The sequence below is a fragment of the Leucoraja erinacea genome, chromosome 25 (assembly GCF_028641065.1).
Source record: "Leucoraja erinacea ecotype New England chromosome 25, Leri_hhj_1, whole genome shotgun sequence".
Taxonomy (NCBI): Eukaryota; Metazoa; Chordata; class Chondrichthyes; order Rajiformes; family Rajidae; genus Leucoraja; species Leucoraja erinaceus.
This window is the reverse complement of record NC_073401.1, coordinates 19,834,819-19,862,749: the sequence shown is the minus strand read 5'-3', so window position 1 is coordinate 19,862,749 and position 27,931 is coordinate 19,834,819. Positions and strand designations below refer to the sequence as shown.

The window sequence follows — 27,931 nt, the reverse complement described above, 5'->3', positions numbered from 1 at the left end:
CAGCACTTTTGTCTACCTTCGATTCTCCAGCATCTGCAGTTCCTTCTTAAACAGTTGTATAGGTACATTGGCTTACAATAAGTGTAAATTGTCCCTAGTGTGTGTTGGATGGTGTTAGTGTGCGGGGATCGCTAGTCGGTGCAGACTCGGTGGGCTGTTTCTCTAAACTAAACGAAACTAAACGCACTTGAACCGGGGTGGGTTCGGCCCGGGTACGATCCAGGGGTCGGGGTATGGAGGGATGAGTCATTTGAAAGGAGATCGGGAGAAATCTCACCTGATTTCACCACGGTGGAGGGGGATTTCCACTAGGAAAGGCCTCAAAGCTAGAAGGGTCAAACTATCTAGAGGAGGATACAAGAGCACTGAATAACCAGCATGGGTGGAAGCAGGGACTGGGCCGAAGGGCGCCCACGCGGAATTTCTGCTGCTATTTTCTGTGGGACATGTGGCCCCCACGCGGAATGAGTTTGGAGCTTTTTCTGCAACATCAGACTTGCTCTTACTCCAGGAAATGGGAACGCGGCCGGGAAACCCCCCGCCCACAAAGGAGGCGAGCAATATTAGCAGGGAGCGGGCGGCGAGGCGGGGACTTGTTCAGTAGCCGAGGGAGAGGGAGAGGGAGAGGGAGACCGGGTGCGGGAGCGGAGCGGGTTAGAGAGGGGCAGGAACTGGTAGGAGAGGGTTAGCGAGGTGCAGGGACTGGTTAGAGGGGGGCAGGAGCGGGTTAGAGAGGGACAGGAACGGGTTAGAGGGGGACAGGAACGAGTTAGAGAGGGGCAGGAGCGATTTAGAGAACGGGTTAGAGAGGGACAGGAACGAGTTAGAGAGGCGCAGGAGCGATTTAGAGAGGCGCAGGAAGCGAGCATGAAGCGCTGGAAGGGCTGCCACTGGCTGCTGCTGGTCTCGGTGCTGGGAGTGCTGGCTGTGGTCGGGGTGCTGGTGTATGTGACGAGGAGAGGCTGCTGCCCCAGCCAAGCTCCCTACGCACACGCCGCCGTGGCCGCCGATTCCACAAACTGTTCCAAAGTTGGCAGGTAAGCGCTCGGCAGAGGGGGGTCGATACCGCGCCCGGGACACAGGCACCGGGCTGGGCAATGTAGAGGTCCCGGCACAGAGGCACATTGCGCCCCCATCCTTCACTAATACACAGCGAGGTCCAGGACCCTCCACTGACACTGATGCCCACACCTTACCCTTCCATATCTCTGTGTCTCCCGCTCCCCGGACTCTCAGGCTGAGTACGGGTCTCGACCCGAAAAGTCACCCGTTCCTTCTCTCCAGTAACTCTCTCCCGCTGAGTTACTCCAGCATTTGGTGTCTATCCCGCTCCCTGCTAACGCACAGCGCGGTTGGGGCACCGTGCACAATGTGCGCTCCGACCCCGTCACGCATGCACAAGCTAGATAGTCAGAGTGATACAGCGTGGAAACAGGGCCCTGCGGCCCAACTTGCCCAAACCCACCGATATGTCCCATTTACACTTGTCCCAAACCCACCTGTCATATCTTAGGACTGAGATGAGGAAAAACGTTTTCACCCAGAGAGGTGTGAATCTGTGGAATTGTCTGCCACAGAAGGCAGTGGAGGCCGATTCACTGGATATTTTCAAGAGAGTTGGATTTAGCTCTTAGAGCTAAGGGAATCAAGGGATATGGGGAGAAAGCTGGAACGGGGTACTGATTTTGGATGATCAGCCGTGATCATATTGAATGGCGGTGATAGCACGAAGGGCTGAATGGCCTCCTCCTGCACCTATTTCTCTATGTCTCTATGTTCCTGTCCAAATGTTTCTTAAAATATCCCAATCTTGCTCTGGTCCCGACCCCTGGGAGATCCTTGACTGCGTTGCAGGCGACACCCGGGAGCCCACACTCACACTCACACTCACACTCACGGTCACATACTCACACTCACAGTCACAGAACCGTGCCCAGCCCGTGACACGACAGCCCTGACACCCGGCCTCTTCACACACCGGCTGTCTCTCAACGTCCCTCTCCCCGGGGACGAGACGGCTCGCATATCCCCCCACCCACAGCCCTTCACCCCGACACACACACACACACACACACACAGCCTGCTCCCATCCAGCCCCACCGCCACCCGTTTCCTACTCCAGAGGAGTTGCCTGTCTCACTACCTCAGGGACGTGGTTCATTTTGCACCGCATCACGCTAGGCCCACACTTTCCTGCACAGTAGGAGTTTACAACACTGCTCAAGATCACACTCGGTACCCTGCTCACTATTATAGCGCAGAGCACCGGGACATTGCTCACTATTATATCGCAGTACACTGGGACATTGGTCACTATTACACCACATGACACTGGGACATTGCTCACTACTATATCACCGCACATTGAGAACGTTGCTCACTATTATATTACAGAATGCTTGGACATTGTTCACGGTTACACCACAGGGCAGCAGAACATTACACACTATTACACCGCAGGACACTGGGACATTGCTCACTACTGCATTGCAGGACACTGCGCCGCTGCTCATGATCACCGTTAAAACACCTGATCATTGCTCACTATTACATATCCGGCCATGGGGACTGTACTCACGAGTACACAATGGGGCACAAGACCACTGCTCACTATTACACAGTGGTAGGAGTGCAACGTCTAATGACAGGGGATGTTAATACAAGACTGTCAACATGTGCCTGGCTACCTGAACTGAGTGAAATTGCAGAACCTGAGTTTACCACATTGCACGGTGATTTGTTGTCTGAGTGCTGCCTTACACACTGGTGCAATCAAATGGAAAAAGCAACCAGGAACTGTGCTGAAGATTAAAGTAATATCAGCAGAGCTCTTAGTAGGAATGCTACAATATTTTGAGATTAAAAAAATCAAGCCTGTAATTTACCCGATCAGATAAAGCATAAAAATAACTTTTAACTTGACACCTAATTCACTTTCATATCTTCAGTATATAGAAACATAGAAACATAGAAAATAGGTGCAGGAGTAGGCCATTCAGCCCTTCGAGCCTGCACCGCCATTCAATTTGATCATGGCTGATCATCCAACTCAGTATCCCGTACCTGCCTTCTCTCCATACCCCATGATCCCTTTAGCCACAAGGGCCACATCTAACTCCCTCTTAAAGATAGCCAATGAACTGGCCTCAACTACCTTCTGTGGCAGAGAATTCCAGAGATTCACCACTCTCTGTGTGAATTTTTTTTTCCTCATCTCAGTCCTAAAAGATTTCCCCCTTATCCTTAAACTGTGACCCCTTGTTCTGGACTTCCCCAACATCGGGAACAATCTTCCTGCATCTAGCCTGTCCAACCACTTAAGAATTTTGTAAGTTTCTATAAGATCCCCCCTCAATCTTCTAAATTCTAGCGAGTACAAACCGAGTCTATCCAGTCTTTCTTCATATGAAAGTCCTGACATCCCAGGAATCAGTCTGGTGAACCTTCCCTGTACTCCCTCAATGGCAAGAATGTCTTTCCTCAGATTAGGAGACCAAAACTGTACGCAATACTCCAGGTGTGGTCTCACCAAGACCCTGTACAACTGCAGTAGAACCTCCCTGCTCCTATACTCAAATCCTTTTGCTATGAATGCTAACATACCATTCGCCTTCTTCACTGCCTGCTGCACCTGCATGGCTACTTTTAATGACTGGTGTACCATGACACCCAGGTCTCGTTGCATCTCCCCCTTTCCAAATCGGCCACCATTCAGATAATAATCTACTTTCCTGTTTTTGCCACCAAAGTGGATAACCTCACATTTATCCACATTAGACTGCATCTGCCATGCATTTGCCCATTCACCCAGCCTATCCAAGTCACCTTGCAGTCTCCTAGCGTCCTCCTCACAGCTAACACTGCCCCCCAGCTTACAAAATTGACCATTGTGACAGAAATAGTAATACACACCGAGACTGCCTTGAAAATTCAAAAATGTGAAATTCTCAAGATCAGAACTTTAATATTATTGTATTATATGTTGTAAGTCCGTAACAGACAGGTAAAGAAATTACAATTTCTAGCAAAAAACTGTCTTTATGGAGAAGATCAGCTGCTAGCTGGTACATTGGCATATCATACTCAGTAGCATCATCATACTCCTCAGATTGTAACCAATAAGCAACTCTGTACACCTTGTTTTTCCTCAAATTTTCAATTTTGGCATTGTAAACTACAAGTTTTTGCTCTTCAAACCACGCATGACATGCCTTTCTGCCCACTACTTTCCCATTAAGAATGTCCATCACATTTGGAGTAGTCCAAATTCAGAAAATCTCCGTGAATGCTGTCTAAATCAGTCTCTTTTGCTGGACATTTGGATTGACAATTTTGCATATCTTCTTCGGAGACATCTCTTTAAAATCTAAAGACAAAAAAACCACTGAACAGCATTAACAGAAACAAGTTATTATTTGCAGTTTTAGAAAAAAAGGGTAGAAATGATAAAGTTAAACGTTAAAGCAAATAAATACCCAACAAATATTTAATATTCATCTATTGAGTTAGAGATAACGTTAATCCCATAATTTTGAAAGGAAGCAAACAAATTGCCAGCTGCAGTAACCCACTCAAACATCAGCGTTTGGTGAATTCCAAGGAGATAAACAGATATATTTGTGCAATGTGTCCCAAGTGCTTTCCACTGGATAAGAATAAATACCGGATGAAGTTAATGGTTGGGATTTCCTCCGGGCTGTCCGTTCCATTCACGTGCTGATTTTTGGGCCCTGATCAAAGCTGTTTCAGGGAACTGTGGAGAGACAGTTACAATGCTTGTGGTCATTGCATTGCATGTAAACTATGCAGACCACTTCCAGCCCCCCCCCCCCCCCCCCCCCCCCCCCCCCCACACACACCCCACACCACACACACACACACACACACACACACACACACACACAAGACCTTCTCCCAACCAAGGTATTGTTGATTGTAAGTGCATGCAGCCTCGGCGCACTGGGCAAGCACGATGCAGGGAGGCGTTCGTATCCTGCCCCCCTCAGTGATGCTGCCACTGTGTTTGTTTTAGGATTTGAGTTTAGGAGCAAATAGGTCTTATTGCAGTTGAACAGGGTGAGACTGCACCTGATGTTTTGTGTGCAGTTTTGGTCTCCTAATTTGAGGAAGGATATTATTGCTATCGGGAGTGCAGCGTAGGTTCACCAGGTTAATTCCTGGGATGGCGGGACTGACATATGATGAAAGAATGGGTGGCTGGGCTGGTATTCACTGGAATTTAGAAGGAAGAGAGGGGATCTTATAGAAACATATAACATTCTTAAAGGATTGGACAGGGTAGATGCAGGAAAAATGTTCCCGACGTTGGGGGAGTCCAGAACCAGGCGATCACAGTTTAAGAATAAAGGGAAGGCCATTTAGGACCCTTCACTAATTCACAGCGAGGTCCAGGACCCGCCACTGACACTGATGCCCACACCTTACCCTTCCATATCTCTGTGTCTCCCTTTCCCCGGACTCTCAGGCTGAGTACGGGTCTCGACCCAAAAATTCACCCGTTCCTTCTCTCCAGTAACTCTCTCCCGCTGAGTTACTCCAGCATTTGGTGTCTATCCCGCTCCCGCTAACGCACAGCGAGGTTGCGGCACCGTGCACAATGTGCGCTCCGACCCCATCACACATACACAAGCTAGATAGAGTCAGAGTGATACAGCGTGGAAACAGGGCCCTGCGGCCCAACTTGCCCAAACCCACCAATATGTCGTCATCTACACTTGCCCCAAACCCCTCTAAACCTGTCATATCTTAGGACTGAGATGAGGAAAAACGTTTTCACCCAGAGTGTTGTGAATCTGTGGAATTCTCTGCCACAGAAGGCAGTGGAGGCCAATGCACTGGATGTTTTCAAGAGGGAGTTAGATTTAGCTCTTCGGGCTAAAGGAATGAAGGGATATGAGTAAAAAGCAGGAACGGGGTACTAATTTTAGATGATCAGCCATGATCATATTGAATGGCGGTGCTGGCTCGATGGGCCGAATGGCCTTTACCTATTTTTCTATGTTTCTATGTTTGTTGCAGAGACATCCTGCAGCAGGGAGGCTCAGCAGTCGATGCAGCAATCGCTGCCATGCTCTGCAGTTCCCTGGTCCACCCCCAGAGTGTGGGCATTGGCGGAGGATCCATCTACACCATCTACCAAGCGGCCACAGGTGATTCCCCCGCCCACAGGCTGGGTTGGTGGGGGGGGTTGCACAGGGGTGTGGGGGCTGCAGGTTGCTGCCTGGGTCAGTGGGAAGAGGGATTGGGGGTTGGGGCAGTCCTCCACAGATGGGCTCTTCACTGAAGTGTCCCGAACCAAAGGGTTCCCACTGCTGCGCTGCAGACTCACTGGTGCAGCTGCTCTGAGTTGAGAGGGGAGGGAGGGGACAGACATCCTGTGGATCATCCTTGCAGGGTGCTGGCCCAGCCTCCAAGGGCCAAATGTACAGTGTACACCCACTCTCACCGCACAGTGCACACTGCCTCTCTCACTGTGAGTGCACACTGCCTCTCCAACAGTACCGTACACGGCCTCTCACACTGTACAGTGCCCATTATCTCTCATTTTACAATGCACACTGCCTCTCACATTGTGCAGGGCACACTGCCTCTCCCTCTGTTCAGTTCACTCTGAACCACCCAAACATCATGCACTGACTCGCATTGTACCTCTCTCACTATACAGTGCACATTGCATCTGTCACTGTCTAAACAGTGCAGACCAGGTGCACACTGCCACCCTCTGCACAGTGACCACTGCCTTCCTCACTTTACAGTGCCCACTGGCCCCTCACACTACAGTGGGCATTGGCCTCATTTTACAGTGCACAGCGCCTCTCTCACTGCATGGTTACACTGGCCTCCTGATCAGAGCCCGAGCCGGCTGCCTGCCCCTTTCCCGGGTTTAGGTCCACGTCCGAGTGGTGCTAGAGAGGGACTACCTGCTGTCTACGGGCACCCGGGGAGATTTCCAAAACCGCTGGGCACCGCGGGGGGCGGAATGTATCCTTGACAAGAATTGTAACAGTTATTTAATACTCAGTATATTTGATATTTAAGAATATTTGTTTTACTTTATAGTATGGGTGGTGGGTTTGTTGGTATCGATTTGTATTGTACATATTATTCTTGTAATGATTGATTCAATTTATTTTTGGTTAAAAAAACCCCCACCTGAACAGCACCTCTCACTCGACAGTGTACACTGCCTCCGTTACTGTAGTGTACACTGCCTCTCACTGACTGAATGGGTTGTGGAGCCTGCTCTGTACAGCGTACACAGTTCATCTCTGTCTATGACATGTACAGTTTCTCTCTGTGTGACGCTCTCTCTCTCCTTCTCTCTCTCAGACCGTGTAACAGTAATTAATGCAAGAGAGGTCGCCGCTAAGAATCTTCACCCAGGCATGTTTTCAAGGTGTTCGAAGACCGTGCCCATCCCAGGTAATAAAATACGCTTTCAAATTGCTTGAAGGATGAGTTTCACCCCGGACACTCCCACTCCCCCTTCTCCCCTCTCCCTCTCCCATCAGACAAGAGTTACAGAAGTCTGAAAATTGCATACTTCCAGATTTAAGGATAGTTTCTTCCCAGGTTCGATCCTGACCACAGGTGCTTGCCTGTACAGAGTCTGTATGTTCTCCCCGTCACCTGCCTGGGTTTTCTCCAGGGTCTCCAGTTTCCTCTCGCACTCCAAAGATGTTCAGGTTTGTAGGCTAATTGGCTTGGTATAATTGTAAATTGTCCCTAGTGTGTGTAGGATGGTGTGAGTGTGCGGGGATCGCTGGTCGGCGCGGACTCGGTGGGCTGAAGGGTCTGTTTCCGCATCGTATCTCTAAAACTGAAACTAATAAAACACTGGGCCAGTGTCTTGGAGTTTCATCACTCCCGTCCTCGGCGTTGCAGGTACAGCCACACCTCAAGGTCCGCACAGTTCAAGACGGTAACCCAGCACTACCTTGTGGGATGGGCAGGTTAATCATTGCCTGAGCCTGTGAATGAGTAAAAGATGGGGAGCAGGAAAGAACAGCGGGAGTGATAGAATAGAAACATAGAAACATAGAAATTAGGTGCAGGAGTAGGCCATTTGGCCCTTCGAGCCTGCACCGCCATTCAATATGATCATGGCTGATCATCCAACTCAGTATCCTGTACCTGCCTTCTCTCCATACCCCCTGATTCCTTTAGCCACAAGGACCACATCTAACTCCCTCTTAAATATAGCCAATGAACTGGCCTCAACTACCTTCTGAATGAAGGAGAGTCCCAGTAGGAGTCTGGCTAGGAATGTGAACTAACAGGAGGAGATTTCTCTCCACATACAGTCTCGGTGGTGAATCATAAGATGATTGGAGCAGAAGTAGGCCATGCGGCCCATCAAGTCCACTCCGCCATTCAATCATGGCTGGTCTATCTCTCCCTCCTAACCCCATTCTCCTGCCTCGCCCCCATAACCTCTGACACCCGTACTAATCACGAATGGTCAGCCTGGGCCGTTGGGGCGGGGCAGTGGGACGAGGGTGCGTGCACTGGTGCAGTGCCAGCAGCTCCCTGCCTTGTGCCTTGGCAGATGGGTTTGGTTGGCACTGTGCTGAGTGCGTGCCTTAGCCCCGAGCTGCTGATTCACCGGGTGACGTCTGCCTTGTTATCTGTGCCCCACACACAGGTGCTCAGTGGATCGGTGTGCCAGGAGAAATACAGGGTTACTGGGATGCACACCAGCAGTTTGGCAAATTGCCCTGGAAGAGCCTGTTCCAACCAGCCATACAGCTCGCGAGGAACGGAATTGAAATCAACCCCATTTTAAAAAAATTCCTCGAACACATATTGCTGAAACCGGAATTATTAAAGAGGAAGATCGGGTGAGTGGGTCAGGCGAGGAGTGTGTGTGACCTGCGGGGGGGGAGGGGGACGTTTCTGTCAGCGCAGTGGTCCCACTACACAAAAAAACCCCACGACAACAACCATGTTAGAGAGCAGCACGGTGACCCATCCCAGATCCCTTCACACTGGATATTACACCAGCCAGGTGGGCAATAGGGAGGGCACTGGGTGCTGACTGGTGCCACACACTACCCTCACCCTGGCACACCCAGCCCTCCCCACCACCCATCCCGGCACACAATAGCCCAATCCCAGTCAGATCCCAGAGCGGTCACATTCACAGACACCAGTCTCTACCGGTGGAAAACAGTCGCTCGACTTATTATAAATACAATGGGCTCGCCCAGCGGCTTCCAGCAGAGAGACTACAGTGGAGATACGTGGCATCGCACATCTAATCAATAAACCTTTTCCCTTCAGTTCTTTATTTTACAACGATAATGGAACCCTGCGTAAGACAGTACTTTACGCTCAGCTGGCAAAAACGCTGGAGACCATTGCAAAACAAGGGCCGGGGGCTTTCTATAATGGAAATATCGCACAGGACCTCATCAAAGATATCATGAACGCATCTGATCACCAGGATTCAGGTATTTTGTTCCTTCCTGCCACATGTTGACACTATGTTGTATGTCGGGCCTGCTGGCAACGCACACACTCACACGCATTAAACATGACTGCGCTGGGTGCTTGTGCAACAGTGCACGACCCTGCTCGTGGCACAGCCCTGACAGCGCACTGATGTTGGGGGGGCTCCCTGCCAGAGATGGCTACTCTGCGACTTACTGGAGCAGAGTTTGAATTGTGTGTGTGTGTGTGTGGGGTGCATGCGTGTGTATGTGGTTGGGTGTGTGCATACATATGTGTGCATGCATACGTGTGTATGAGGGTGTGTGTGTGTGGGTGGGTGCATGCGTGTGTATACGCATGTGTGTGTATGCGTGTCCATGTGTGCCTGTGCACATGTGTGTGGGTACATGTCCTGTGAGTGTCTCCCGTGTGTGTGTGTGCACGCATGTGCATGTGTATGTGTGTGCGAGCGTGTGCTGGTGCCCATGTCTGAGTGTGTGGGGTGCCAGCAGGCCTGACATACAGTGCCCTCCATAATGTTTGGGACAAAGATCCATCATTTATTTATTTGCCTCTACTCCACAATTTGTGATTTGTAATAGAAAAAAATCACATGTGGTCAAAGTGCACATTGTCAGATTTTAATAAAGACCATTTTTATACATTTTAGTTTCACCATGTAGAAATTACAGCCGTGTTTATACATACTTCCCCCATTTCTGGGCACCATAATGTTTGGGACACAGCAATGTCATGTAAATGAAAGTAATCATGTCTAATATTTGGTTGCATATCCTTTGCATGCAATGACTGCTTGAAGTCTTCGATTCATGGACTTCACCAGTTGCTGGGTGTCTTCTCTGGCGATGCTCTGCCAGGCTGTATTGGGGGCTAGTCAGGAGGTTCAGATTGGGAGATTTCTTGGCCAATCAAGAATTTACCATTTTTCAGCTTTGAAAAACTCCTTTGTTGCTTTAGTGGTACATTTGGAATCATTGTCTTGCTGCAGAATGAACCGCCGGCCAATGAGTATTGAGGCATTTGTTTGGACTTGAGCAGATAGGATGTGTCTATTTATTTCAGAATTCATTATGCCACTACCATCAGCAATGAAGATGAGCCAGAACCTTCAGCAGCCATACATGCCCAGGCCATAACACCCCCACCACCATGTTTCACACATGAGGTGGTATGCGTTGGATCTTGGGCAGTTCCTTCTCTACTCCATACTTTGCTCTTGCCATCACTCTGATATAAGTTAATCTTTGTCTCATCTGTCCACAAGACATTTTTCCAGATCTGTGGCTGCTCTTTTAAGTACTTCTTGGCAAACTGTAAACCAGCCATCCCATTTTTGCGGCTAACCAGTGATTTGCATCTTGCAGTGTAGCCTCTGTATGGCTGTTCATGAAGTCATCTGTGGACAGTGGTCATTGATAAATCCACATCTGACTCCTGAAAGATGTTTCTGATCTACCGGACAGGTGTTTGGGGATTTTTCTTTATTGTAGAGAGAATTCTTCTGTCATCAGCTGTCGAGTCTTCCTTGGCCTGCCAGTCCCTTTGCGATTAGTAAGCTTACCAGTGCTCTCTTTCTTCTTAATGATGTTCCAAACAGTTGCTTTTGGTAAGCCTAAGGTTTGGCTGATGTCTCTAACAGTTTATTCTTGTTTCTCAGTCTCATAATGGCTTATTTGACTTTTATTGGCAAAACTTTGGTCCTCATGTTGATAAAAGTTTCCTAAGGTTATGGAAAGACTGGAGGAAAGACTAGATGCTGAGAGCTCTCTTATACCTGCATTAAGGAGGCGTTTAAACACACCTGAGCAATTACAAACACCTGTGTAGCCATGTGTCCCAAACATTATGGTGCCCTGAAATGGGGGACTATGTATAAACACAGCTGTAATTTCTACATGGTGAAACCAAAATGTATAAAAAGACCTTTTAATAAAATCTGATAATGTGCACTTTAACCACATGTGATTTTTCCTATTATAAATCTCAAATTCTGGAGTTCAGAGGCAAATAAATAAATGATGGGTCTTTGTCCCAAACATTATGGCGGGTACTGTATAACATAGTGCAGCAACAGAACGCACTTTGCTTCTACAATGTCTTTCCGTTTAGGTTTAAGTGTATTATTGTGTCGTATACCGAGGTACAGGGAAATACTTTGTTTTGCATGCTATACATGAATACAGTCAAGTCAAAGAGATGTACAATGGATCGAACAACGGGGAAGTTACCAAGTGCAGAATAGGGATCTGGGCATTGCAGTGCACCAGTCCCAGAGATATTCAGTAACGATCTGTGCTTTCCATTCCAGCAAGCAACCTCACACTGGAGGATTTCCGACAATACAAGGCGGTGGTGATGGAGCCGCTGACTGTTTCCCTGGGGAAATACACCATGTACACTCCACCCGCACCCTCGCGAAGTGCCATCATCATCTTCATGCTCAAGATATTGGAAGGTATGTTCACCAGAGAGAGTGCTCCTCACCATCGATTTGCCTCCCAATGTGCTGCATCCAGAATCTCCCTCTTACCCCCTGCAGGCGGCAGCACTGAGTCAGCTCCACCCTCTCACTGCACCACTGCACCCATCCCACCTTCCTGAATAACCCATCCTACACCCACACACTCCAATACACTCCATACCCTTTACTGTAACACTGATACACCCCTCGCACTTCCTGCTCCACGACACGTGTGTGGTCGTTCTCCAGGACCCATCTGTAGGGACAGATTCTTCCCAGCTGTTATCAGACAACTGAACCATCCAACCAACAACTAGAGAGCAGTCCTGAGCTACTATCTACCTCATTGGAGAGCATCGGACTATCTTTGTTCAGCCTTTACTGGACTTTATCTTGCACTAAACCTTATTCTCTTTATAGTGTACACCTGTACACTGTGGGTGGCTCGATTGTAATCATGTATTGTCTTTACACCGACTGGTTAGCACGCAACAAAACCTATCTACCTCAGTACACATGACAATAAACTAAACTAAACTAATACTAAACCCACACTGTCCCAGCTCTGGGAGTCTATGAAAGATCACTACAGGCAATTTCTAATCTATGATAGGACACAAAAAGCTTGAGTAACTCAGCGGGTCAGACAGCACCTTTGGAGAAAAGGAATAGGTGACATTTCGGGTCGAGACCCTTCTTCAGATGGAGAGTCTGGGGAAAGGGAAACGAGAGATATAGATGGGAGATATGATCATACTGAATGGCGGTGCAGGCTCGAAGGGCCAAATGGCCTACTCCTGCACCTAATTTCTATGTCTATATAGAGCAAATGAATGAAAGATATGCAAAAGAGTTACAATGATAAAGGAAATGTTCCATTGTTAGCTGTGGGCTAAGTAAACATGAGTACAGACAATGAAACATCCTCTACTCCATGGTGTTGTAGCCAGGCATACATCTCTTCCTCATTCTTCATTTCCTTTGGGCAGTAGCAGAATGAATATTTCTGCATCCGTTAGACTGTGTCAGGATCTGACCTCTAGCAGGAGGTTACTCAGTCCTCCCTGTGAACTCTAGTGTGGGGGACACTCACTGAAGAAGGGTCTCAACCTGAAACTTCACCCATTCCAGAGGAGCTGCCTGGCCCGCTGAGTTACTGTCTGTCTACGGTTTAAACCAGCATCTGCAGTTCCTTCCTACATGCACTGCTGTACTTGGATTTAGGAGGACCTCTCGCTAATTATCAGAATTTAGAACAAGACAATGCAGTAAACCCCGATAATGTGCTAAACACTAACTTTTCTGATCTCCAACAGGATTTAATTTCACCCCCAAATCATTGGAGAAAGATCAGAAGGTCGAAACCTATCACCGAATAATAGAATCCTTGAAGTTTGCAAATGGAGGGGAGGACAAGATAAGTTCTGCCAAAGTATGTGAACTTTATTTACTCTTCAGCATTTCACTCGTTATTTCTATGCCGGAATGATTATTGTTGGGTGAACTTTAAACATTGTTCTCCCCTCCAGCCCTCGAGACAATAGCAGTTGGAATGATTTCCCCCCTCCCCCACATTGATACTGATACACCCCACACACCCCCACTGTAACACTGATACACCCCACACTGTAAAAGGGCCTGTCCCACTGTACGAGGTAATTCAAGAGTTCTCCCAAGTTTTCCCCTGATTCAAACTCGGAGAATGTCCGTAGCGGGTCCGTAGGAGTTCGTGGATGTCCCGTAGCGGCTCGTACGAGTAACGGTAGGTACTCGGGAAATCCGGTAAACGCGTGACGTTTTTTCAACACTGTGAAAAATATCCACGAGTTAAAAAATACTTGTGATGAAAAAAATTGTTACTTTTTACTCGTACGAGCCGCTACGGGACATCCACGAACTCCTACGGACCCGCTACGGACATTCTCCGAGTTCGAATCAGGGGAAAACCCGGGAGAACTCTTGAATTACCTCGTACAGTGGGACAGGCCCTTAACACTACCTTTTGATCATTATATTGGCCTCCACATGTCGACAAACCCTGCCCATTATCTCACTCGATCTCTGTGGTCATATTTACCCGCCTCACTGTGAGGGAGTTTAATACTTCACTGTTAGTGTCACAAGCCAAGCTGCCCATCCCACCCCTACCACACGGCCTGCCCCCCCCCCCCCCCCCCCCCCCCACCCGAGCTTCTCCACCCTTACCCGAGCTGCCCCAATCCCGCACTGCCAGCCTTGCCCACTAATCCCCCTCTGCCTCACCACAGATATTGCCGCAGCTTTTGGAGCAGTTTGCCCAGGCTGCCCGCAAGAAGATCGACGGCCAAGCCCATCCGCAAGAATACTACAGCAACATCTCCGGGGGAAAAGAGAGCTATGGCACCAGTCACGTGTCAGTCATCGACAGCGAGGGTAATGCGGTCTCCGTCACCAGCAGTATCAACCACCCGTAAGTCCACACCCTCCCGCCATCTACACTCCACTCCACTCCCTTTCCATGGTCTCCATGAACAGTGGGGAAAAATGCAAGTTTTCTAAAGTTGGTGGGAAGAGGTGAATTGTGATTCTGCAACAGGATGAAGAGAGATTGAATGAGAGTGGGTGGGGAACCCTGCCAAATGGAATTTCACGCGGGCAAGTGGGTGAACCCGCACTTTGTAAGTGGAGGCAAAATGCAGTGTTATCTAAATGGAGAGAGGCTTCAGAGGTGTTATAGTGCACGGATCGCAAAAAGTTAGAACATAAAACAATATTTGTCATTGCATATGTGACAATAATAAACAATAAAAGCAGGGTAGATGCTGAGATGTCAGTAGTGCGAGCATCACAAAAAAGGGGACATAGCAACAAAATAAATGGCCAGTCATTTAACACTGTGGTGTATAGACATTCCTTCTCTGCCCCTGAATGCGGTGGTGACCTGATTATAAATTTATTTAAGGTGCAGATAGATAAATAGTTGAAAAATTGAGGGCTCTGGAGATCTGACACAGAGGAGGATTTGAGGCTGGCATGGATGAGCTAATGTCGTATTGAGGGCTGGGGCAGGCTTGAGGGGCCGAGTGGACTGCTCCTTCTCGATGTTCTTGCACTTCTTGGTTCGTGCAAAATGGGATTTAAATGTGGATGGAAATTGTGCTGGACTGGCGAGCGTTCGGGGGACTGAGGGACCTTTCTCGAGACAGAATTTGATACGGTCAGAGGAAAAACTGCGTTTTGTTTCCATAGGTTTGGTTCGATGGTCTACTCAGAAAGTACTGGAATCATCCTGAACAATCAGCTGACTGACTTCTGTGGCAGTGGAAATTTAGAAGGCAAGTATGCTTGAAGGATTATAGAGGTGTCAAGAATATTTTCTGAGAAAGTCAGAAATCAAGTCATCATTATTATAAAGACAACAAACTCCAAAATCATGTTCATGCTAGATCATGCTAGATGCAGGAAAGATTGTTCCTGATGGTAGGGAAGTCCAGGACAAGGGGTCACAGCTTAAGGATAAGGGGGAAATCCTTTAAAACCGAGATGAGAAGAACTTTTTTCACACAGAGAGTGGTGAATCTCTGGAACTCTCTGCCACAGAGGGTAGTTGAGGCCAGTTCATTGGCTATATTTAAGAGGGAGTTAGATGTGGCCCTTGTGGCTAAGGGGATCAGAAGGTATGGAGAGAAGGCAGGTACGGGATACTGAGTTGGATGATCAGCCATGATCATATTGAATGGCGGTGCAGGCTCGAAGGGCCGAATGGCCTACTCCTGCACCTAATTTCTATGTTTCTATGTTCAAGTCAAGTTTATTGTCATATTGTACAATCATGGTTCAGGTTAGGTTATCATTGCGTGTGCCGAGGTATGGTGAAAAGCTTCACAGTGTGGCAATAGACCAAAGTGAACCATGCTTGTGCATATGACAATAAACATGACATGAAGTTGGTTGTCTTTGTAATAATGATGGTGAGGTGGTGGGTACAATGAAAATCTTGCTTGAAGTCACGCCACAGGCACATCGCCTCAAAACAAATACACCAAAACAAATATGAATTAAACAAATATCACACGTAACATTTCTAAAGAAAAAAGACTGTGCAAAAACATAATAAAAACAAGTCCATTGTAGTAGTATTCTGTTGAAGAGGTTGAATTGAGTTGTGCACCTCAGTTCGAGAACTTGATACTTGTAGGAAACTAGTTGCTGCTGAACCTGGTGCTGTGGGACTTCAGGCTTCTGTACCTCCTGTCCTATGGCAGCAGAGGGAGTGTGAGGATGATGAGCATCTTTGATGATAGGTGCCTCCTACTCGAGGAAGCACCTCATGTACCTGCCTTCAATAGAGGGGAGGGTTGTAGGCACTTGCATTCCATGCCAGGCCATGACGCAACCAGTCAAGATACTTTCTACGATACATATGTACTGCAGTATTCGGAGATATACCAAATTTTTTTAAACTTGTAAGAATGGAGAGGCGCTGGCGGGCATGCCTTTTTCATGATTACATGTATGTGCTGGGCTCAGGACAGGTCATACATGATGATAACTTATTAAAGTTATAACAGAACCTGCTGGGAACACTCAACATATCATGCAGCATCTGTGGGAAGAGAAGCAGAGTTAACTATCAGCTTCTCAAAACAGTTCTGAATGATTAGCTAGTGTTTCCAGCGTTTCAGGTTTTTTTCAGACTTTCAGCATCCGCTGATTTTATATTTGATTTTATATTCCTAAAATTGTTCTTGTTGGCTGTGGGACGTGTGCTTCCGGTAAGCGACGATGGAATGGATTGTGAAGGTTGGCGGGCGATCTTTGGCCCTGGTGTATTCAGCTGAATGGAGCTGACGAACATCCATTGATCATCACATTGATGTGCAGTCAGAGCCCCCCCCTCACATGCCAGGTTCAGTTTAGTTTATTGTCACGTGAACCGAGGTGCAGTGAAAAGCTTTTGTTGCGTGCTACCCAGTCAGCAGAAAGACAATGGATGATTACACTTGAGCCATTTACAGTGTATAGAGACCTGATAAGGGAATAACATCTAGCGCAAGCCAATAAAGTTCGATCAAAGGTAGTCCGAGGTGCATCAATGAGGTAGATAGTAGTTCAGGTCTGCTCTGCACTATGGTCGAATAGCCCACTTAAGATTTCTGTTCTTGACTGCAGAGTGAGTAGGGGGGTTACTCCCTTTACTGCAGTTAGGTGTGTCGTTGAGGATATGACTGGGCTAGGAGGAAGGGAAGCTGGAGCTGTGTGCATGCTCAGTGTGGTGTTGTTTTGTTTCCTCAGTTGCAGGACTGCAACCTCCATCCTCCATGTCTCCCAGCATCCTGCTGTCCAAGGACAGAGAGTCGATGATGGTGTTGGGAGCATCCGGCGGGAGCATGATCACCAGCGCCATCGCTCAGGTAAGCAGCCAACTCCCGCGGGAAGGCAGCCGCGCATTGGGCAGGGCTGAGGCCGGTGCTGGAGCCCCCGGATTCTGCAAACAGACGCTGCTCCAGACAGTGTTGTGCGTCTGTCACAGGCCTGCGACGTCAGGGCCAGGTTCTCTCTGTGGAGGGGGCAGAGTTGGCGGGCCACACTGTGCAGGAGGGACAGTTATCCTTGAACTGTACTGGGCAGCATCAGTTTTCCCCAGGCTGTCTGATGCTACTCACCCATGTCACATGATGGGGCAGTGTTTGTGCATTGCATTAGTAATCCAGGGGTCAATTTGTATCCCATTCCTGGCACCGGGGATCTTACAATTCGGCAACTTGACCAAATCTGGAAAACAAGGGAATGTTGCCAACAAGTGCCTGGGATTGCGCCCAGCCATCTGATGCCCATTGACCTGGCCTGGTGAACATGCAGCTACAGGGCTGGGACCAATGCTCCCTGCAGTGGACAACACACTCCTTGGTTGATGAAGAGTGAGGACGGGCCCTATCGGGATCGGGAAGGGCCCAGTGATGGAGGAGGGTTGTGTGAACCTCTCATGACTGGAAGTATCACGAGTGAGATGGACTATGTTTTGCTGTGATGATGCGGGCCACAGTGCCGGAGGACTTCGCTTCACTGCCAGGTCTCTAGAAGATGATGTGGACAGATAAAGAACAATGAATGAAATATATGCAAAAAAAGGTAACGATGATAAAGGAAACAGGCCATTGTCAGCTGTTTGTTGAGTGAAAATGAGAAGCTGATACAATTTGGCTGGGGGAGATATAGAGAAAGGGAATGCCAGGGTTCCTTGAATTTAGAGAAATCTTGTAGAAGAGGCAGCTTGGTTGATAGGGGAAAGTTGGTCTGAAAGGCCTGTTTTTGTGCTGCAAGCTCTGATGGACCTTCACACTCAACCCTGAGGTTGGTCTTGACCTTTGTCTTCTCGCCTGCAGGTCATTACCAACAAGTTATGGTTTGGACTCAACATGAAGGAGGCCATCACCCAGCCACGGATTTACGTGGCTGCCGGGAATGTTGTGCATTTTGAAGGCTCATTTGATGTTGTAAGTTTCAGGGTGTAAGGGTGTATTCCTGTCAGTGGGTGTCCTCTTGGGAGCTGGGGTCTGAGTTGGTGTCCGATACTGGACATATGGGTCAAGGGTTTGAGGATCGCGGCTGGGGATAGGGATGGCTCCCGGGGGTGAGGAGGGAAGTAGGAGTGGGGTGGGGAGGTAGTGGGGTGGGGAGGTAGGGGTGGGGCCCAGGTGTGGGGTGTGGGGTGGGTCCGGGTGGGGGGGGGAGGTAGGGGAGGTAGGGATGGTTGCGGGTGTGATGAGGAAAATAGGAGTGGGTTGGAAGGTAGGGGTGGGTCCCGGGTGTGGGGTGGGGAGGTAGGGGTGTCCACGGAGGGGAAGGGGGGGGGGGGGGGGGGGGGGGGTGTGGCTGCGCCACGTTCCCTAAACGCCCCCGTTCCCGAGTTGTCATGAACGCCGGGCAGAAGTGAACTCTGGTCCTTTTCTTTGCCGGCTCTCCCGGGACAGGACACGAAGAACGCGCTGCTCCAGAAGAATCACAGTTCGAAGAAGCCCTTGCCGCTGCCCTCCGTGGTGCAAGGGATATTCCGGGAGCACGGTTGCATCGAGGCCGTGTCGGACGAGAGGAAGAAAGGGACATCTGCCGGCTACTAGCCCGGGGGTCCCCAGCTGTAATGACGGGGAAAAGGGGCAATGTTGGATCCACCTCGTGGAGTTCCACAGTTGAGGCCGCTGTAGCCCCAATAAACAATGGTGGGCGGTGAGGTTCCGGAGAAATTGTAGGAAGGAACTGCAGATGCGGGTCTACACCGAAGATAGACACAAGATGCTGGAGTAACTCAGTGGGACAGGCAGCATCTCTGGAGAGAAGGAATGGGTGACGTTTCGGATCGAGACCCTTTTTCACTGCTTCTATATCCACAGATACTGCCTGTCCCGCTGAGTTACTCCAGCTTTTTGTGTCAATCTTCGGTTTAAACCAGCATCTGCAGTTCCTTCCAAAACATTTCACTCTTTACAACCCGTGCCAGTCCCTCCCGCCCGTTACTGTGCTGGGCCTTGGGCCCGTGTTGATGGACACTTTAATTCTCCTTCCTATTCCTACACAGACCTTTCCGTCCTCGGTCTCCTCCATTGTCAGAGTGAGGCTAAACGCAAATTGGAGGAACAGCATCTCATATTTCGCTTGGGCAGTGGTGTGATTATTGATTTCTCTCACTTCAGGTAGCCCCTGCATTCCCTCTCTCTCTATCCCTCCCCCACCCCTACAAACAATGACCTGTTTCATTTATCAATGTTACTTTTTTTGCATACCTTTAATTCACTGTCTATCTCGTCTACATCAGGGTCTACATCTCTCGTTTCCCTTATCCCTAATCAGTCTGAAGAACCCGAAAGCCGGTCGCCCATTCCTTCCCTCCAGAGATGCTCCCTGCCCCGCTTAGTTACTCCAGCTTTTTATGTCCATCTTCGGTTTAAACCAGCATCTGTAGTTCCTTCTTGCACTCGGACCCGTGTTTAAACTGCGTTGGGGAACTCAGAGCTTCAGCTCCCACGTCGGTTGGCTTCAGTGGAATGGGTTAAAGGGTAATCCCGCCGTCTCTCCTGTCCCCGCTGGAGAGGGGCGGCTCATTTGCCGCCTCGCCCAGCCTTGGTGCACTCTTTCCGCCGCGGGTCGGCGTTTGAAACGGCAACTTTGTTGTCCGAGAGGCAAGGATTGGGCAGGCGGGCTCCGTGTTTCCCGCGGAGAGGCCGGGAGATGGAGATGGTGAAGGCAGACGCCTCTCCCGCCGAACAATGGCGATGCGTTTCAGGAAGAAGGTATTGGCGGTGAGGTGTCGCGGAGAGCTGCCCGAGGGGCCCAAAGTATCAGGTGGGTTTCCATTTGATGCTCTCACTCCAGAAAGAGCAAGGATTGTGCGACAAACCCGCTCACAAACAGCGGCGAATAAGTAGTGTAGGAAGTGACTGTAGATGCTGGTTTACACCGAAGATAGACACAAAATGCTGGAGTATCTCAGCATGACAGGCAGCATCTCTGGAGAGAAGGAACGGATGACGCTTTGGGTCGAGACCCTTCTTCATTCGATCTCTCCAGAGATGCTGCCTGAATATCAGCGGTAAATGAGGCGCACAGTCCGGGCTACATGAGGGCGAGTAGAGAGAGGCTCGGTGGGGTGGGGCAGGGTCCCGCTACGTTGGAGAAGCGAGGGACTGGCCCAGTATCACCGCCTCTCACACACACACCACACTACAGGCGTTGTAAAGGAATGTATTGTAAAGAATTGCTGGTGTAAAAGTGAATGTAGATAATGACATTCTCATGAATGTATTTACTGTATATATTATAATTAGCAAAATATATTTTAGAAGCAATGCGCAGAATGCCCCCGCACTATCCGGTCACTTTCAATATCCACGTGTGTTGTGTGGTATAGATTTATACTTTATACTTGGTGTTATTTCTGCATCGTGTGAAATTGAAAATGTTGAGGATGTAGCATGTGTTTAGTTCCTTTATTCCGTGTCTGTCGCTGCCTTTCGCAGTGACCATCCATCCCTGTGTTTTGTACATGTCACGGTATTGTTATGACTAGAAGCGACCTGCACCTGGAGACTGACTGAACTCTGAAACCGTGAGCGTCCTGGGCAGCGTGAGCTGGCAGTGGCACTGGCTGCGTTTAAACCAGTTTGCCCGCCAATCCACGGTTGCAACTGTGAACTTGTCGTTTGCATTTTTTTTTTAAAGTTGACCTGTTAAATTGATGTGAACAATTCTCTATCGCCGAGAGATTTACGAGCCAAAGCAACAATGCGCTGGATGCATTATTTTTTTTAACTGTTTTTGCATATTTTATACTCTGTAGCCATTACTGGCACTTGAATTTTGATATTAAACGAATTAATTACAGAAATCACACCGCCGTGCGTCCATTCATTCCGCGGCCCAACCACTAACACTTGCAAATACCCCATCTCTCCCGACCACCTCCGCTGCTCAAGCTGAACAACCCGGTCCGCACACGCAGACATAAGTCGTAGAAGCAGAATTAGGCCATTCGGCCCATCAAGTCTACTTCGCCCTTCAATCATGGCCGATCTATTTTTCCCTCTCAACCCAAGTTCTCCCGCCTTCTCCCCATAGTAATGATCACCCGTAATAATCAAGAATCGGATCTCGACCCGAAACGTCACCCATTCCTTCTCTCCAGAGATGCTGCCTGTCCCACTGAGTTACTCCAGCTTTTTGTGTCTATCTTCGGTTTAAACCAGCATCTGCAGTTCCTTCTTACGCAAGAATCTATCAATCTCCATCTTAAACATTCCCAAATGACTTGGCCTCCACAGCAGCCTGCGGGAATGAATTCCACAGATTCCCCGCACTCCGGCTAAAGAAATTCCTGGTCATCTCCTTCGTCCTTTTATTCTGAAGCTGCGGCCTCGCGTCCCAGACACTCCCACTGGTGGAAACATCCTCTCCACATGCACTCTGGCCGGGAGGAGAGAGTGCAGCGGCTGATATGAAGAGCGGGCCTGTGTCTACCTGACCAGTGGTGCGGATGGTTGGTCACTGGATGGGACACCTGCTCCCACTGTGGTCTAGTGGGCTCCGAGGCCAGTGTGGGAGCACAGTCGCTGCTACCATGGGTGGGGGGGAGATGGCTTTGGGATGAACAATCATCTGGCACTTCCATCGGTGACTCCGCAGGAACTGTCCTGCCCTTTAGAATCGGAGGCCCCCCGGGCTCACAGTCCTTGCCCTGGGACATTTAGGACTGAAATGAGGAAAAACATTTTCACCCAGAGAGTTGTGAATCTGTGGAATTCTCTGCCGCAGAAGGCAGTGGAGGCCGATTCACTCGATGTTTTCAAGAGAGAGTTAGATTTAGTTCTTAGGGCTAAATGAATCAAGGGATATGGGGAAAATGCAGGGACGGGGTACTGATTGTAGATGATCAGATTTTAGATGATTAGATATTGAATGGCAGTGCTAGCACGAAGGGCCGAATGGCCTGCCTATTTCTCTATGTTTCTATATTCCTATCCATGTACCTGTCCAAATGTTTCTGAAACGATCCCGACCTTGCACTGGTACACAGCGAGGTCCCGGGCTCTGCGACATACTTGACTTCGATGCCGGCGACACCCGGGAGCCCACACTCACACTCACGGTCACACTCACACTCACGGTCACACTCACACTCACGGTCACACTCACACTCACACTCACGCTCACGGTCACACTCACGGTCACACTCACACTCACGGTCACACTCACACTAACGCTCACGGTCACACATAGCTTGAAACTAAAAGTAAACGCTCTATGTTGGAAAGATGTCAACAAATAAAAACAAGAACGACGACTGCTGGGTTTGCACGGTTTACCTCTGCCGGGCTGTATCTTTTCCAAGGGAATATGAATCAGCCACAGCGGGCCTTTGCGACCGTCCACAGTCAACATTAGCCGTGATTTGTGCTGGGAGGAATGCAGGCAAGCTTGGCATTGGTTGGGAAGAGTGGGACGTTTAGGAAGGTTTTGGTTGGTAATGGGTTGGGAAAACGGGGAATGGGTTGGGTATTGTTGGGAATGGGATGGGTATAGGGTGATTTCACGAAAGGTCACTGGAGCGTAGATCCGCACCCACGTGACCGAAAATCTCAACTGGAGTACATGTTATACATCGGTACATGTTAGTGAATGGGAAAACACGCACTTTCCCACCCGTTAAAAACATGGAAAACGGCCGATATTTGAGCTGAAATTTTCTGTGCTAGTCGGGATGACCGTGAAGCACAGCGACCTAAATTTTCAGGCAAAAAAAAAGATAGAATGTAAGGTAATTACAAGAGGGAACTAAAGGTGGACAAACAGCGGAAGTGCTTAGCAGACATTTGCCGTGGAGATTTAAAGATCCAAAATATCGGGAATTATCGCGCTTGCTCGCTGAATTTAATCAAAAGTAAGGCATTATTAACTTACTTTTGATGAAATTCAGCGAGCAAACGCGATAATTCCCGATATTTTGGATCTTTAAATCTCCACGGCAAATGTCCGCTGTTCACTTCCGCTGTTTTCCACCTTCAGTTCCCTTACCTTGTAATTACCTTACTTTCTATCTTTTTTTTTGCCTGAAAATTTAGGTCGCTGTGCTTCACGGTCACCCCGACTAGCACAGACAATTTCAGCTCAAATATCGGCCGTTTTCCATGTTTTTAACGGGTGGGAAAGTGCGTGTTTCCCCATTCACTGACATGTACCGAAGTATAACATGTACTCCAGTTGAGATTTTCGGTCACGTGGGTGCGGATCTACGCTCCAGTGACCTTTCGTGAAATCACCCTATAGAATGGAATGGGTTTGGAAAGTCGGGCATGATTCAAACACAGTTCAGTTAAAGGCAGCCAGCAACGAGAAGTTCACCCCGCTGTGTTTGGCCATGAGAGTTGAAGGCACAATTTATATTCCTGAGGCTTATTCCCTCCCCAGCTCCAGGTATCTCCAGCGCTGTAGCAGCAGAAATATTTGTGAGCGACGTTGGCGGTGACGTTGGTGCTTCAGCTGGACGGGCCTGGACAAGCCGGGCTAATGTGGATGCTGGATTGAAGGACGTAGGTGCTGATTGGATTGATGTAGGGGGCTCCTGCCCATCTCACTCCTCCACTCGTGTGCAGATTGGCAGGGACCAGCCCATCAGGGTTGGGCGAATGGACAGGCTCCTCAGTAACCTGCAGGCTTTCCTCCTTTTCGATAGTCGGACTCAGCTGTCCACCTCCCTCTGCTTCGAACTATGGCCTGGACCACACCTCCTGACGTGGGCTTGGTCAACTCCTCCAGCGTGTGTTGCCTCTTTATCAAGCCCAGCTTTACACCCTGGAAAGCCACACAACAGAAAGCCATGACTCACACCGGGCCTGGTCAGAGGGAGGACCCAATAATATAACTGAGAGGAGTGTGGGTGGGCGGAGGATTCTGTGTTGGATCTGTCTAGTTTAGTTCAGTTGAGAGATACAGCACGGAAACAGGCCCTTCGGCCCAATGAGTCCATGCCGACCAGCGATCCCCGCACACTAGTCCTATCCTGCACACACACTAGGGACACAGACAGCATCCAGACACATTTTGTCTGCATCCTTTCCAAAGCCTTCACATCATTTCTGTACTAAAGCGACCAGAACTGCACACATTATTCCAAATGTGATGTAACCAAAGTTATATAAAGCTGCTACATGACTTCCTGGCGGTTATATTTAATGCCCTGAAGACAAGCATACCATACACCTTCTTTATCTCTCTATGTAGTTATATTGCAACTTTCACAGAGCTATGAACTTGGACCCAAATGCTTACCTATACATCAATGTTATTAAAGGTCTGTAACCCTCTCGAATGTCTCCTCTTGCATTCAACCTTACAAAGTGCAACACTTCACACTTGCTCGGATTAAATTTCATCTGCGATTTCTCCGCCCATGTATGTAACTGATCTGTATTCTGCTCAATCCTCTGACAGCGTTGGCAACTGGCTGCAACTCCATCCATTTTTCTGTTGTCTCCAGACTTACTAACCAAGTAATTTTCATCCAAGTCGTTTATATGTAGCACAAACAACTGAGGTTCCCTCTTTGATCCCTGAGGAATGCCGCTAGTCACAGGTCAACAACCAGAACAACTCCCTTCCACGACCACTCTCTACCTTCTGTGGCTCAGCTCATTCTGAATCCAAACTACCAACTCACCATGGATCCCATCCATCCTTCTGGAGCAGCCTACCCTATCATGAGGGGCATTAGTAAAATCCACACAGACTTCATCCACCATAATACTCACCCTCACCAATCACCTTCATCACCACCTCAAATCATTGTGGCTTTCTAACCCCCTCGAATGTCTTCAGCATCAAAGGGATTTTGGTAGATTATAACAAGGCAGCCACATTCTCGGCAGCTGTATGTTTACCATCATTAACGCATACCAGTCTGAAGAAGGGTCTCGACCCGAAACGTCACCTATTCCTTTTCTCCAGAGATACTGCCTGACCCACTGAGTTACTCCATCCTTTTCTGTCTATCTACGTATTTTAACTCGTTTTGTACAGGGGTAAGGAGAGCAAGCAAAGCGCGATGGCCAGTTAAGTCAGAAATGGTGTGAAACGGCAGAGAATATTTTGAAGCAGAAATATGTTTAAAACTTGCAGCATGTTGAGGCCAGAGCATTAGCTTAGTCAGTGGGACACATCTGTAAGGTGTTGTGTTGGAAGCAGGGCAGAACATTCACTCCAGCAGGAACATGCTCGGTATGGAACTTGATCTTAGTCGGGCGAGAACACTGACTAGGAAATAGGGAGAACAAAACAAGGAGTTGAGATAACAGATAGTCATGAGTGATAAGGGATAGATCAGTCAGGAGATACGGCTACAAGAAAAGCAATAAATGAATCATAAAATATATTTTTGGAAGAACAGAGCCAAGAAAAGACTGTAAATTAGCAGTTAGACGCTAAGATCAAAGAGACAAAATATATAAAGTATATGAGGTTGGTTATCATGAGAGGGAGGGAGAGATTAGAAGAGAAGCTGCAATCAGCAGGATACAGCAAGACCTTGTCCTGTCGGCTTTGTTACATGGCTCCGCAGAGCAATTGCACACTGCTGGCCCGTACACAGACCCCATCACCCAGACATGTCCACAGAACTTTCACCAACCTCCTCCATTGCCTCCTCAACCTTTGTCACATGGGGGAAAAGTTGATTGTGAAATCTTGGCTCAGTCACAGCTTGCTTCACATTGTAGTTAAACCACAGTGTGTTTATTATCACCTGGATCACAGGATAAACAAGATTAAATCACGTTGCAAGATAGTTTCTCAAATAATTAACCGCCTGTTAGTTTTCCCTGCCAGTTGTCAAAACAATACAACACAGGAACAGCCCCCTTTAGCCTACCATGTCTATGCCGAACATGAAGCCAATTTAAACTGTACATGTGCTTGCATGTGTTCTATATCCCTTCATTCCTGGCCTGTTCTGTCTAAATACCTCCTAAATGTCTCCTTTTCTACCGCTTCCCCAGGCAGTGCAGTTCCAGACACCCACCACTCTCTCTGCAAAACAAGTACCTTGCAGGTTTCCTTAAATCTTTCCCCCTATCACCTTAAATGTATGCCCGCTAGTATTTGACATTTTCACCCTGGGAAAAGACTGATTTTGCCTCACATGACTTCACTCCAGAGATGCTGCCTGTCCCGCTGAGGTACTCCAGCATTTTGTGCCTATCCCAGGGAGATTAGTTGTATTCACAACCACATCCTCCTACAATTCTATGCCTCACATGATTGCAACTACTTCAGGCAGGTTGACACACAGCCTCCGAAGCTCGAGAGAAACATTCCAAGTTTGCCCAATTTCTCCCTCAACCTAATATTCTCTGATTAACCTCTTTTGCACCCTCTCCAAGCCTCCACCTCGTTCCTGTAATGGGGCGACCAGAACTGCATACAATATTCCAAATGGGCTAACCAAAGTTTTGTACTGCTGCAATGTGACCTCCCATCCTTCCCAGGCACAAACAGAGTTGATGTATTATATTTATCTACATTACCATATATATATATCTTGTTTCCCTTTCTCCTGACTCTCAGCCTGAAGAAGTGTCTCCTATTCCTTTTCTCCAGATTTGCTGTCTGACCCGCTGAGTTACTCCAGCATTTTTTATCTATCTCACAAATTTATCTTACATATTTTGCCCCATCTCAGCTTCTGACACTAAGGGAGTCGCAGTAAACATCGGTGCTATTAAAGTCACCCACTACAATTACCCCGTTTTGGGGATTTTTTGTCCATAAGAGGTTGATCGTATCTTATCCCTTCCACCTCAGAACGTACCAGAGCCGTTGCCGTGGTGATCTTAGTCCCTCCAGAGGCTCCCACTACCATCTTCACAGAGTTGTCTTTATTGAGGATTATAGCAGGGCACATAGAGGACAGGGGTGTCTTGCCTGTTGGAAAGAGAAGACTTACTTAGACACAGAGCACAAGGTGATCAGCATTGCGTAGCGAATGAAGGAAGTTCCCCATCACACCCCGTGTGGAAAGTCAAACCAGGGCAGGACCATCACAGTGAATGGCAGGGAGTGTTGTAAGGGGGAAAAATTGTTTCCTTTAGTTTAGAGATATAGCGTGGAAACAGGCCCTTCGGCCCACAGAGTTTGTGTTGACCAGCGATCACCCCGTACACTAGCACTATCCTATACACTAGGGACAATTTACAATTTTACCAAGCCAATTAACCTACAAACCTGTATGTCTTTGCAGCTTTGGAGGAAACTGGAGCACCCAGAGAACTTGGTAGTGGTTGTGAGACTCCAGAGTCCAATATACTGGTGTGTGTGTGTGAGCAGTCTTGGGATGTCTCAACTTGGTGCTGAAAGACCCAAAGGGATGCAAGGTCAGTTTGGCGACTGAGGATGAGAGGTCAGTTTTGCGACTGAAGTGTACTACAATGTTACAACATAAAAACCACTCCCAACACTGGGCTCAGCCCTGCGGAC

The 27,931-nt window shown here is 48.4% G+C and overlaps 2 protein-coding genes across 5 annotated transcripts in view; one reads left to right on the top strand and one right to left on the bottom strand.

Moving 5' to 3' along the window:
* Positions 1-801: 801 nt before the first annotated feature.
* On the top strand, positions 802-27,873 carry LOC129709503 (glutathione hydrolase 5 proenzyme-like). 2 transcript variants are annotated; one of them, XR_008725515.1, is made up of 13 exons: positions 802-1,037; positions 6,040-6,170; positions 7,351-7,443; positions 8,666-8,861; positions 9,304-9,473; positions 11,783-11,929; positions 13,252-13,367; positions 14,203-14,384; positions 15,164-15,249; positions 17,210-17,328; positions 18,301-18,411; positions 18,889-20,254; positions 27,696-27,873. XR_008725515.1 is itself a non-coding variant. In XM_055655945.1 (12 exons), the coding sequence occupies exons 1-12, from the start codon at positions 868-870 to the stop codon at positions 19,033-19,035; spliced, it is 1,668 nt and encodes a 555-aa protein (XP_055511920.1). In that variant the 5' UTR covers positions 802-867; the 3' UTR covers positions 19,036-21,296. The 2 variants fall into 2 exon arrangements, 1 of the variants encoding a protein (XP_055511920.1); XM_055655945.1 differs by lacking the exon at positions 27,696-27,873 and having other exon boundaries at positions 18,889-21,296.
* The window catches only part of ggt1a (gamma-glutamyltransferase 1a), a 28,918-nt gene continuing 24,669 nt past the window's right edge, over positions 23,683-27,931 (bottom strand). For all 3 annotated transcript variants that reach the window (XM_055655944.1, XM_055655942.1, XM_055655943.1), the window contains exons 11-13: positions 27,267-27,379; positions 26,088-26,201; positions 23,683-24,256 (exon numbers count right to left, since the gene is read on the bottom strand). In XM_055655944.1, the coding sequence (XP_055511919.1) occupies positions 24,104-24,256; positions 26,088-26,201; positions 27,267-27,379 (380 nt within the window). In that variant the 3' untranslated portion in view covers positions 23,683-24,103. The remainder of the gene's footprint in view (positions 24,257-26,087; positions 26,202-27,266; positions 27,380-27,931) is intronic.